We start from the raw sequence: 13,808 nt of genomic DNA, 5'->3' as shown, positions 1-13,808 counted from the left end.
ACAGGGAATCCCTATGACATCATTGCTAATGTTACAGTATTCCTTAGCAACTGCTGAATGCAGAAGCTGCATTTTTAAACTGAATAGGAGCGCTGTGATCATAGGTTTTTGTGACAGGGAAGTGATTATTCCACTTTCCTGTCACAGTACAGGATCAGGCTGTCAGTGTGACAGCCCAATCCTGCCAATTGCCCGCGAGTGCTATCAAACACAGGACGCAAATGAACAGGCTTCTGGCACAAGGACCGGTGCATTAGCTCATTAATTAATGTTGTGTGGGCAGAAAGGGGTTTAGACCTTAATGACCAATGACTTAACTGTACATGGCAGAAGTATGGAGCGGGCTAAGGTGCGGAGTCCGCTCCATACGCTGCTGGCGTCTGCTATATATTACACCTGTCACCTCACTCTGAAGGCCAGGATTGGATGTAACCACTTAGATATTGCGGCATCTAAGCCATTAGAAAGAGAGGAAGGGCCCCCTCCGTCATCCCCTTTGCCCCCCCCCCCTGTGATGCAATATTAAAGTTCACCTGGTCTGCCATTTCCTATTAGAGATGCTCAATGGAAGACCGTTACAATGAGTCTGTCAGCACATTTTAGCCTAACAAACGGCTGGCACTGCTAGTTAGCAATAGGGTAAAGGAATATGTACATACCAGTGAGGTGGAGCATAAAGCTTGCACCAGGGTTTAAAATAACTTTAATTCTGCCTTGCACGGTATACTTATTATGTTGGAGAGTCCCTATCGCTATAGTTTGTTAGCCTAAAATGCGCTGACTAACGCCCTTTAAAATGAAACAATACTGCAATACATAAGTATTGCAGTGTATTAAACATGAAATGGTATGATTACTTGTAGAAGTCATCTAAAGGGACTAAAAAAATAAAATAACTTTAATAAAGTTTTTAACAAAAAAATTAATAAGTAAAGAAAAAAAACACCTTTTCACATATCTTAAACAATAAAAAAATAAACATAATTGGTATTGCCACACCTGTAAAAGTCAGAACTATTAACCCCTTCCTGCCGCAGCCAATTTTAAGGTTTTTCATTTTTTCCTCCCCACCTTCCAAAAGCCATAACATTTATTTTTTTCCGTCCACTTTTGCGGGACGAGTTGTAGTTTTTCATAGCACCATTTATTGTACCATATAATCTACTAGGAAATGGGAAAAAAAATTCTTTGTAGGGTGGAATATGAAAAAAACGGTGCATCGTTTTTAAGGCGTTCACCGTGCAATTAAAACATGATAACTGTATTCTGCAGGTAAATACGATTACAGCGATGCCAAATTTACATCGATTTTTTTTTATATTTTACAACTTTTACAAGGAAACAAGTAATTGTAAAAATTTATATTTATTTTGTATCGTCACATTCTGAGAGCCATAATTAAATTATTTTTTTTGTCAATTGAGCGGTGTTATTTTTGTGGAACGAGCTGCAGTTTTTAACGGTACCATGTTGGGGTAAATATGAGCTTTTGAACACGTTTTGTGGAAGATGAGGTGACCAAAAAAACAGCAATCCTGGAATTTAAAATGCTTTTTATTTGTTTGTTTTTTACGGCATTCACCGCGCGTGTTTAATAATGTCATATTGTAATAGTTCAGACTTTTACGGGAAGCGAGATACCAATTATGTTTGTTTTTACAATGCTTTTGGGGGAAAATAGTTTTTTTTTTTAAACGTGTAATATATTTTGTACTTTAACAAAAACTTTATTTTACAATTTTTTTTACAAGTCCCCTAGGGGACTTGAATCACTTGCACTATATACTGCAATACTAATGTATTGCAATATATAGTGTTTCTGACCGGCTCCTATTAATTTGGTTAAATGAACGCGATCCCACTCGTTACAATGAAGTTTGGCTGTAACATACAGCCGACCGCCGCATTGTATCGAGCGGGCTCAGCCACTGAGCCTGCTCCATACTTCTCCTACCCGGTTATGGCCTAAATATACGTCATACGTTGGGAAGCGTTTAAAATAACATTGTTGATCCCACCCAGGGAGTCACGTTAAAAAAACAAACAAAAAAAACGCCAGAAAACTTTTAGTTTTTCGATAATCTCTCCTGCTAAAAAAAAATAAAAAAAAAATACATAAGTTATGGCACTTGGAAGACTGGGAGGGAAAAAAAGAACATGAAAAATTGTCCTTTAAAAAAAAAAAATGGAAATATCCCCTTCCCCAAAAGAAGTGCATACACCTTTAAGAACCCACATGCACAAATTTTAGACTGCTTGACATGAACGTGTTTCGCATGGGCGCAATGGTTCTGTCAGGCAGGATGCACACTAAACAAAACATAAAATAATTACCCCTGGCCACCAATTTTAGTCTGTTCTACCCCAGTCCTATTTGCTTTTGCGCCTTTACTAAAAAATGACTGTACTTGGTTGATTATCATCCAACTACAGATGCTCCATATAAAGCTTAGGGAGGTAGATACATAATAGGGTTTTTGTTCTCTGCGCTATAGCGACGTGATTAGCTACACAATGTACACCTATTTGGCATTGCTATGCATGGGAGAATTAGGATTCATTTTTGGTGTAAATATCATTCAATGATTAAAGTATCTTCAAACAGAGCATGAAAAAGATGCAAAAACTGTATTTTTTCCCCCCCGTTTGTGACATACAAAATGAATTGAAATCCGCGCCAATTTTAAATAATAAGAAAGTCCTATGTGTCTTGCAAAAAAAAAAAGAAACAAAACATTTTGGGTGGACTAAGAAGCAAACATTCACTTGCTCAGGTCATAAAGGCCCAAAACACCTGCCACCATTAAAGGGTTGAAGGGGTTTTCCCAAAATCATAAATTCTCACCTGTCGGGGAATAAACCATTGATTTGACCGTTACTTACTCGATGTATTTAAGCCGTAGAATTTTTACTATTTCATTGAAGACATCTGGATCTAAAGCTTTATGAAACAGTTTGATGTAAAGCGAGGGTTCAATTTGCTAAAAATCAGACATAAAACAAACATAAAATAAGTTCAAAAGCATATGATTACATTTGGAGACATACTCTATATGGCCAAAAGTATGTGGACACCCCTCAATATTACTAAGTTCTGCTGTTTTAGCCACACCCATTGCAAACAGGTACATAAAATACAAATGTGGTGGTGGATTGGGGCAGGTTTTTCAGAGTTTGGCCTAGGCCCCTCATTTTGCGTAAAGGGTAATGTTAATGATACAGACTACAAACACATTTTGGACAAATGTATGCTTGCAACTTTGTGGGAATAGTTTGGGGAAGGCCCTTGGCTGCTCCATAATGACTGTGCCCTTGTGCACAAAGCAAGGTCCATAAAGACATGGTGTGCCGAATTTGGTTTGGTAGAACTCAAGTGTCGTGCACAGAGCCCTGAACTCAGCCCCATTGAAAACAATTGGGATTAATAGGGCACAAATCCCCACAGACACACTCCAAAATCTTGTGGAAAGTCTTCCCAGAAGAATGGAGGCTGTTATTGCCACAAAAGGGCTCAACTCCATATTACCACCCATGCTTCTGGAATGGGATGTCCAACAAGCTCATATAGGTGAGATGGAAGGTGACCAGATACTTTTGGCCAGACGATGTTCTATTATTAGAAATACAATTCCATTCATATAAATAAGGTTTTAAATCTACCTATTATTATAATTTATTTTGCATAAATCACTAGTGCATGTGAATGCATGAAACTTTTGTAATAGATCTCATTGGGTCAAGTGGAATGTTTCACCTCCCAGCAAGCTGTAGTTCTCCCTTCCCGGTCTGTAGGCTCTGTAAATGTTCAGAAAGCTCCTCATTCCCTTCTGGCTAGAGTAATATAGTGCGTTTTAGTCAGGATGGAAGGAAATGCAGCTGAAGTATCTTTCCCACTGTGTATATGAGACTCATGTTTTGGGGGGAAAGGTGTTGGGATAAGTGGAAAGACACCTGACTGTCTGAAAGCACACAGCGCATCTCTTACATCAGACCAGAAAGAGCCTGTCCACTCAGCAAAGATGGTGAGCAAAAAGAGACAGTCACAGAAACCAGCAGAAGGGAGGAGAGAAAAAAAAACCACCAAGATATGCGGATGTTACATTCCTGGCTGATCATCTAGTATACATCTAAAGTGGCTTTTTTTTTTAACAATACATATACTGTAAAGTTGTTATACGACTTGTGAAGATTTTTTTTTTAAAAACAAAAAACAAAAAAAAGTACCTCTCTCCCCCCCCCGGCGATGAAGCGCTGACGCGGTTCACATTGTGTTTGTTTACAAGAGTGCGATCACTGCAGCCCAATCAGTGGGCTCAGTGGTCACATGCCATATTCCTGGCATCATGCCTCCTTTCACTGAGTGACGATGCCAGGAACACGGAACGTGACTTTATTATACATGATAAAGGTATCTAGCAAGAAGATCCTAATATCAAGGAAACAACATCTCCAACGCCTTCATACTTTGGAAGAAATTAGTAGAAGAAACAGCAGACATATTTAGCCAGTCCTTACTTTTAGGTATGTATATAACATGTCTGGGTTCCCTTTCAGCCTTCTTATATCGGCCTCAAGTTGAAATGAATTTGCAGGAACGCCTGGAACGTCACCATCTGCTGATGCAGAGAACGCAGGCTGATCTGTTTGTATTTTTTCCGGTCTGGCCGGAGTTGGAATGCTGTAATCGGAGTTGTTCCTAAAGGAAGCCAGAGCAAACCATAACATTTTACACTGTACAAAGTAACCGGATATGGCGCACGCTGCAATGTTTTCAATAACTGGGACCTTTTATGGACGGTGCGCCAGTCTTAGTAAATGTCCTCCTCTGTGTTCAAGTATTTATTGTGTGCAGCCAACTTAATGTGCAGGTGCCAAAAATACTTCAAAAATAAAAAAAATGAGTTTGCTTATTTTATTCTTTGATGGCATTGTTATTGTAAATGGAAAACAACAATAGCTATTATATACATATATTAGAAGAGTGACAGCTGTAGAGCTATAATAAAGAAATCCCTCACAATACCTGTAGCTTGTCTGAACTACGTATAAAGACTACAAGAGTGGAGATTCAGTGGCCACGGAATAATGGGAGATTCTGGTAAACAAGCTGTGCTTTTCATGAGCTACATCTGGTAATGTACGTAACGCAATAATAATATATTCATTTATAACAACTTCTATGTAAGATCATAATAATACACACGTCTCAGATACAATCTAAATGTAGAACTCAGACTTGCAATTTCTATAGCTTTTGTGTCTAATAAAAGCGCAGTCATTTTCATTATAAAAGGGGCATTCCTGAACATCAAAGCAAAATCCCAGACTACACAGCAGCATAATTGGATTTAATTAAATGGATGATCCATGCGGATGACTTTCAAGTTGTTCTATTGTGGCAATTATACAATCTACTACAAATCCAAAAATAGTGTTCTAAAAATATTCACATTTAATTAAAAAAAAAAATAAATCCGATTACAAATTATAGGAATATTCTCTCTATGATGCATGAAAAAAACAACGGTTATCCAATATGTCTTATAATAGCCTAATACTATCTAATGGTCTGTCAGGCTGCTCTTGGGATTTTTTTTTTTTACCTAATCTGTGACGGAGGCACCTAATGGAGCATCTGACACAGATGTGAACAGAGCCATAGCTGGCAGCAAACAGAGATTTTGAAAATGGTATTGACACAATTTATATTATAAAGTTGCAAAGGATAATAATAAGTTGAAACCTAGTATTATCCTTTATTTGCAGAAAACTAGAAAACTTCTAGTGAAGAGCTGGACTGAAGACACTTTAAGGGTATGTTCACACGCTTACTAAAAAACATCTGAAAACAGAGTTGTTTTCAAGGGAAAATAGCTCCTGAATTTCAGCCATTTTTAAAATCAAACTTGTGTTTTTTACATCCAAAAACGGCTCAAGAAGTGACATGCACTACTTTTTCGCGGCGTTCTTTTTTTATGCGGCCGTTTTTCAAAACGGTCACGTAAAAAAACGCGCCGACGGAACAGAATGCCGTTGTTCCCATTGAAATCATGGGCAGATTTTTGGAGGCGTTCTGCTTCCGATTATTCGGCCGTTTATGGCCAAAAAACTGCCGAAAATAAGCCGTGTGAACATACGCTAAAGGGGATTTTCCAAAAACCCCTAAAAAGTACTTTATATACAAAATCTTTTAAAAACGTCCTAATATACGAAGTTTCCACACTGCCGTTCACTGGAATCTCACCATTTTCTTTTGCCACCACTGGGCAGTGATACGTTGCCCAGTGCCGCATCATGTGACTGCCAAAGCCAAGGACTGGATGCAACTATGGATGACACGTCACAGCAAAAGCAAATAATTTGCGAGTCACCATAGCAAAGGGATGTGTCCAGCCTAGGATATATTGTTTGAACGACCACATTCATATCTGCTCTTTTTTTAGCTAACACTGGACTAAGAAAACTGGTTAGGGACTAACGCTTTAATTAAGGGATAAAAAAAAATGCATCTTAACTACTAAGAAACATTCGTATAATGCACAATCTAGTTTATGTGAGGACTTACGGAGTTGTTGGGAAGTCACAGATTTCCTCAATCTTCAACATCTTTGCCCTGGGGGCTTCTGGGTAAATAGAAACTGGCTCTTTAGAAATCAAGTCTTCTTTACCTTTTGTGGGGTCCTCAGGTTGGATCAAGACATTCACATTACCAGTATCAGAAGATTCAGTTAAAACTTCCACTGGCGTTAAGAATACACCTCCAATCTCTTCAATTTCCATTCTCCTCAACGGTTTCTAAATCAACCAAATGGCATAATATCATATGTATTTTATCTGTACAGATAGACAAATTAAAGAGCTAATGCTATGCTCACGCTGTGTTTGCAGTGTACGTCAGAGGTATACACACGTAAACTTAGTCATGAGTTACAGCCTGTATTACAGCCCAGAGCCGTTTTCACAATTTCCGATAGAGGCTATTCGGTACAGTGGACAAATTTGTTGACAGACACGTGTCTAACCGATTAGTTGAGCTCTAATGCTCTGTGCTGCAGTGCTCACCCTACATCAGCTTACTATATAATGTCTGGTTTAAAGTGCCCCTGTCAAATGACATATATACATCTAAAAGATGACTATGAGAAGTAAGGACAACAGGCGCTCACTATTCAGCTCCTCCCGTGCGATTTGCCGCTTCCTCAGTCTCTTTGAGAAGGACGTGTGGAAGGAATTTGAGGGGGAAACTTGTCAGTAAGCAGCTCTCCTCCAATCAGCAGTGCCACTAGAAAACGAAGGCCCAGTTCACACAGAGTTCTTTGGTGCTGAATTTGACGCGGAAACCATGTCTGAATCAGGGCCAAAAAATATCCAAAATCGACTCCCATTGATTTCACTGGGCAACTTTTAGCGGCTCGAAGGAAAAAAAAAAAAAGAAAGCATCATGTCCCACCTCTGACCTTCCATTGAAATCAATAAGAGGCAGAAAAAGTGTTGTTTGCTGCGTTTTTTGCCCGCGGGCTAAAACCGCTGCGAAAACCGCTGCAAAAGTGCATGCAGGTCAAAATCTGTCTTCAATTTCCTGAAGGAAAGTCAGAGACTGCAGATATGGCATACAGCACCCTAAACTCTACACTCTACAGTGATAAGCATTTTATGGAGATTATATGCAAACTGTGAAATGTAAATATAATTTTTCTTAATATTGTTTTAAAGTTTCTGGGACGGGGTACTTGAGGTCTTGAATGGGATTGTATCGGCGCCTATACCAAACACCCCGGAAATTTGTCTGTTGGGACTGATGCAGGAGGAGAGTTGGCCATTTCACAATCGTATATTTATTAGGGAGACTTTGTTTCTGGCTAGGAAAGCTATAGCCTTGAGATGGATGGCGGATAGGCCTCCCACGCTTACACAATGGAAATCTCTGGTTAATTAATGTCATCCCATTTGAGAGAAAAGCTTACAGTAATAGGAAATGTTGCCACAAGTTTTGGAAAATTTGGGATGGTTGGCTCTCCTCCTCTACGACCTTAGACCCGGGAAATACTATGCACTCTTTCTTACATAGACTGACAGGGGAGGGTGGGGAGTGATAGAAATGTTTACGTATTGTACTTTATTATTTTTGCACCTTTCTTATGCGTGTCTGTATATGGACTTAACTCGACTTATGTCATATAAATACTTTGTCGACGTGTGGGTCGGACATACTGCCTGAAATGTACTCGGTATTGTACGAACGATGACCTGACTAATATGTAATCATTCTAAATTCATTGATGTCTGATACAATGTTACATTATATATTCTTTATTGCAAGCTTTGAGTTCAATAAAACGAGTTAAAAAAAAAATATTGTTTTAAAGTTGCTTTTCGTTTTGTTTTTTTACAAAAATAATTTTTCAATGATAAATCCTTTTAAGTATTTCAGCACTCAAAGGGATGCGAAAGAGTATGTTTCAATCAGTTCTTTTACAGGATTCATCATGATCCTTTTTTCTTTTATCATGATGTGCATCATTTTTTTTTTTTCCGATCAGTACTAGTAAAGTTGAAAAATGTGCCTTAAAAAAAAAAAAAAAAAGATTAACACATGCACGGCTTCTTTTGAGCACTCTGGGCAAGAGTGAAAAAGGAGGAGAGAGATACAGGGGAGAAAACTCGAGTGAAGGGCGCGCCGACCTAAATGGCCCTGGGATATCGTGCCTTGGCCATGTCGGTTGGAACCTTGTGATTGAGATGGGATGTAAAACGATCCATCTCCGGATATACTTACCTCTGGCATAGTTAATGAAATATGCTTAGATGAAGGAACCACTCTCCCAGATCTAATCTTTCTCGGCTTATAAAGTCTGCGGCCCAATGGTATGTGGACTGCCGACATTGCTGGAATATGCTGCTCCACCGACAGCAGGATCCGAGAAACCACGTACAATGCAGGTCACTTCTTGGATTGCCGGACTCTGCTGTGCTCATTGGCATGAAGCCTCATCAGCCAGAGAAGTAGTAGTAATCCTTGATCGCCTATATATAGGCGGATTCAGAGGAAGAAACAGACCACAATGAGACTAATCCTCCAGAAAAGGAAACTAAGTATCAATTCGATATGGTTTTGTAAACATAGCCTGTGGCGCGCTGGCGCTGTAAGGGTGCCTCTTCCTGAGAAGGGGAGATGGGGGTCATCATTTACATAAAAGATGTCTCTGACCGCACGTATTAACACCTGCATAGCAACTGACGACTGCGATTCCTGCTCTGACTCCGAATATGAGTCAGAAGATAGATGTGAGGCAAGAGATTGATTCACATTGGAGGCAACAACATCATTGAAGACTACAACGGGATCCTCCTGGAAAGAGCTTGACGAGGTACAAGACCTGTCCAAGGCACCCCGACTCTATCGCGAGAGGTAGAACAAAGTATTGTTCAAAGGAAAATAAGCCTTGCCAGTCTGTATAAGCTGCTTGGTAGCATCCACCTGAGGAGAAAACATGACAGAAGAGGGAAAATAAACTAGCAGCAATGTCTGAAGAAGAAAACAAACTCCTGGGGAAGTAACAAGAACAAACAATACAGCCAAAAGGCTGGCGACCAAACTTTTGGAGCCGTGTACTCCTTTGGATGAGGACAGAAGGATGGCTTCAGAAAATAATCTGCAGCCGAACTGAAGTCCTCAAGTCCTTTTTGAAAATGGTCCCGGCTCAGGAGAATACACCAGCGTTCTAAGGACAAGCCCTGCCCCCGAAGCACAACACCCGAGAAGGTCTCCCTCCAATCAAGAGATGATATGAGGAGGGTGGCCATAGGCTGAAAAGTGACACCTGAAAGACTGGGGAAGAGCAAAAAACAAAGGAAATAACTGCAGCTAGACACAAGCGGGGGGCTAAATTAGAAAGCCAGGCACAGCATCGGCGGAAATGCGGAATGAATGGTGAAAACAGTGATTGTCCCACAAAGGACCAGAAAAAAAATCTCCTGAGGTGGTTAAGTAGACAATAAACTCCTAGAAATTAAATTCGTAAATTTAATAAAGAAAGGAATCACTTACTAGTAAAAAAAAACAAAAAAAAAAACAAAACCTGATAGAAAAGGGGATTTCAGCATTTACCCAGACAGCTTAACCCGTTAGTGACCACCCCATTAGTGTTGGCCACTAATGGGCTTTATTCTGATGCATAAGCCTTTTTACGGCGCTGCATCGGAATAAAAAAACAGAGCAGGGAGCCGTTGAATCTCTCTGCTCTCAGCTGCCAGAGGTATGTGAGGGCTGGGGGCATCCCTGCTTGAACGTGTGAGATAGATATTAGTATCGATCTCACCCGTTTAACCCCTCAGATGCGGCGCTCAATAGCGAGCGCCGCATCCGAGTTGTTTTGGAGAGAGGGAGGGAGCTCCCTCTCATCCTACCGACACCCGGCGAGAAGATCGCCGAGTGTCTGTGTCTTCGATGGCAGCCGGGGGCCTAATAAAGGCCCCCAGGTCTGCCTGTAGTGAATGCCTGCTAGGTCATGCCGTTTTACAGAGGTATTGCAGTGTATTATAATCGCATAGTGAAGTCCCCTAGTGGGACTAGTAAAAAAGTAAATAACTTGGGAATGCTTTTACCTATCCAAGTGATTCTGAGATTGTTTTCTAGTGACATATTGTACTTCATGTTAGTAAAAAAATGTGGTCGATACATTTTACAATTATGTGTGAAAATTTTTTCTACATTTTGCAAAAATTTTAATTTTTCTAAAATTAAATGTATCTGCTTGTAAGACAGATAGTAATACCACACAAAATAGTTACTATTTCATATATTCCATATGTCTACTTTATATATAGTTTTTTTAACATTCATTTTTCTAGGACGTTACAAGGCTTAGAACTTTAGAAGCAATTTCTCATATTTTCAAGAAAATTTCAAAAGCCCATTTTTTCAGGAACCAGTTCAGTTCTGAAGCGGCTTCGAGGTCCTTATATATTAGAAAGATCCCATAACTCACCCCATTTTGAAAACTTCACCCCTCAAAGTATCCAAAACAGCATTCAGAAAGTGTTTTAACCCCATAGGCGTTTCTCAGGAAATAAAGCAATGTAGAGGTGAAATTTACGAATTTAATTTCTTTTTGTCAAAATTCATTTGTAATACATTTTTTCCTGTAACACTGAAGGTTTTACACGAGAAATGTAAATAAATATATATTGCCCAGATTGTGCAGTTTGTAGAAATATCCCACATGTGGTCCTAGTGTGCTTATGGACTGAAGCACCGGCCTCAGAAGCAAAGGAGCACCTAGAGGATTTTGGGGCCTTTTTTAAAAAAATATATATTTTAGACACCATGTCAGGTTTAAAAAGGTCTTGTGGTGCCAAAACAGTAAAAAAAGAAATAAAACTGAGCCCATTTTGGAAACTACACCCCTCAATGAATTTATCTAGGGGTATAGTTAGAATTTTGACCTCACAGTTTTTATGCTAAATTTATATGAATTAGTCTGTGAAGATTAAAATCTACACTTTTTTCTGAAAAAAATATAGACATTTTTGATTTTCACAAGGCAGAAAGGAGAATTAACACCCCAGCATTTGTAAAGCAATTTCTCCTGATTACGGCAATACCCCAAATGTTGTAATAAACTGCTGTTTGGACCCACACCAGGGCTCAGAAGGGAAGGAGCGTCATTTGGATTCTGGAGCGCCGATTTTGCTGGATTCATTTTCAGTGTCGTGACACGTTTGCAATGAACTGGAGGGACGAAAACCGTGGAAACCACCCAAAAGCGCTATTTGGCTTTTGGAGCGAAGATTCAGCTGGAATAGTTTTTGGGTGTCATGTCGCATTTGCAAAGCCCCTGAGAGACCAAAACAGTGAAAATACCCCAAAAGTGACCCCATTTGGGAAACTACACCACTTAAGGAATCTATATAGGGGTATAGTGAGCATTTAGACCCCACAGGTCTTTTTCAGAATTTATTACAATTAGGCAGTGAAAATTAATATCAACATTATTCCCACTAAAATGTTGAATTTTTGAATTTTCCCAAAGAATAAAAGGAGGAAAAAGCACCCCAACATTTGTAAAGCAATTTCTCCCGAGTACCACTATACCCCACATGTGGTCATAAATGCTTTTTTATTAGAAATTAATTAACCCTTTCTGGACTGATACAATTTTCGCTTTTTTATTTTCGTTTTTCACTCCCCGCATTCCAGGAGCCATAAAGTTTATATTTTTCCGTCAATAACGTGGTGTGAGGCCTCATTTCTTGTGGGACCTACTGTAGTTTTTATTGGTACCATTTTTTGTTACGTACAACCTTTTGAGCACTTTTTATTAACATTTATTTAGAGCTCAGGTGACCAAAAAACAGCAATTTTGGCATTTTAAATTCCTTATTATTTACAACGTTCACAGTGTGAGTGAAATAATAGTATATTGTAATTGTTTCGGACTTCTACGGATGCAGCGATACCAATTTTGTGTATTTTTTGCATTGCTTTAGTGAAAGAATTGGGAAAGGGTTTTCTTTTGGAATATTTATTTAATTTTTTTCACGAATAACTTTATTTCCTTTTTTTTTTCACACATTTTATTAGTCCCCCTAGGGGACTTGAACCAGTGATCATTAGATCACTGGTACAATACACTGCAATACTAATGTATTGCAGTATATTGTCATTTTTACAAGCTCCTGTAACAGCGCGATCGCTGTTCCTGTCAGTTAGTCCTGGGTGTCAGCTGTAATACACAGCTGACACCCGGTATTTGGCACGGGCTCAGCGCGTGAGCCCGCTCCATGCATTCCCCCCCGCACACCACGACATGCTATTAAGTCGTGGTGCACGAAGGGGTTAATGCGCAATGGGTGGTGCGGAGTAAAAATTAAAATTTTCCACTGATCTGACATTTGAGTGCACAATATGTTGTGCCCAGTTTGTGTCACTGAAGAGAAATACCTCATAAAATATTAATCGGGTTCTTCCGGGTATGGCGATGCCAGATCTGTGGGCGTAAACTGCTGTTTGGGCACGCTGCAGGGCTCAGAAGGGAGGGGGCGGTATTTGGAGCGCAGATTTTGCTTGGTACTAGTTCTGTTTGGCGTTTTGCTGGTATTTCAGTTTATAATGTGGGGGCATATGTAAACTGGGCAGAATACATCAGGGGTATAATAAGAGGGTATAATAATGGGGTAAATAAATAATAATCCGCAGATATGTGCCCGGTTCTCGCGCTGATAAATGGTGCCCAATCTTATCCGCTTTTGGAACACTCTGCACATTTTGCATCGCCATATTCTGAGAGCCAGAACTTTTTTATTTTTTCTTCACCGGAGCTGTGTGAGGGCTTATTTGTTGCGGGACAATCTGTAGTTTTCATTGGTACCATTTTCGGGTACATGTGTTTTTTTTTATCACTTTTCATTCCATTTTATGGCAAGCAAGGTGACGAAAAAACAGCAATTCTGACAACGGTTTTTATTCTCTTTTTTTTTATGGCGTTCGCCATGCCGCTATGAATGACAATTTTACTTTATGCTGCGGATCGATACGATTATGGCGATACCAAATGTATATAGGTTTTTTTACATTTTGCAGAGTTTGCGCAATAAAATCACTTTTTTTTAAATAAAATAATTTATTTTTTGTGTCACCATATTCTGAGAGCCATAACTTTTTTGTTTCAGTCAAAAAAGCTGTGTAAGGGCTTGTTTTTTGCTATTTTGGCGTACATGCGACTTTTTGATGACTTTTTATTGTATATTTTGGGAGGGGTGGTGACCAAAAAATAGTGATTCTGGCATTGTTTTTTACCTTTTTTTAT

The 13,808-nt window shown here is 39.3% G+C and overlaps 1 protein-coding gene across 3 annotated transcripts in view; it reads right to left on the bottom strand.

The window, feature by feature from the left end:
- The window catches only part of RPAP3 (RNA polymerase II associated protein 3), a 41,570-nt gene that overhangs the window by 5,930 nt on the left and 21,832 nt on the right, over window positions 1-13,808 (bottom strand). For 2 of the 3 annotated variants that reach the window (XM_075857015.1, XM_075857016.1), the window contains exons 13-15: window positions 6,566-6,795; window positions 4,516-4,696; window positions 2,884-2,981 (exon numbers count right to left, since the gene is read on the bottom strand). In XM_075857015.1, coding sequence (XP_075713130.1) covers window positions 2,884-2,981; window positions 4,516-4,696; window positions 6,566-6,795 — 509 coding nt within the window. The remainder of the gene's footprint in view (window positions 1-2,883; window positions 2,982-4,515; window positions 4,697-6,565; window positions 6,796-13,808) is intronic. The other variant, XM_075857017.1, reaches the window with a different exon arrangement.

This window comes from Rhinoderma darwinii, chromosome 3 (assembly GCF_050947455.1).
Source record: "Rhinoderma darwinii isolate aRhiDar2 chromosome 3, aRhiDar2.hap1, whole genome shotgun sequence".
NCBI classification, from domain to species: Eukaryota; Metazoa; Chordata; class Amphibia; order Anura; family Rhinodermatidae; genus Rhinoderma; species Rhinoderma darwinii.
The sequence above is the reverse complement of the archived record's forward strand: the minus strand, read 5'-3'. Positions and strand labels throughout refer to the sequence as shown.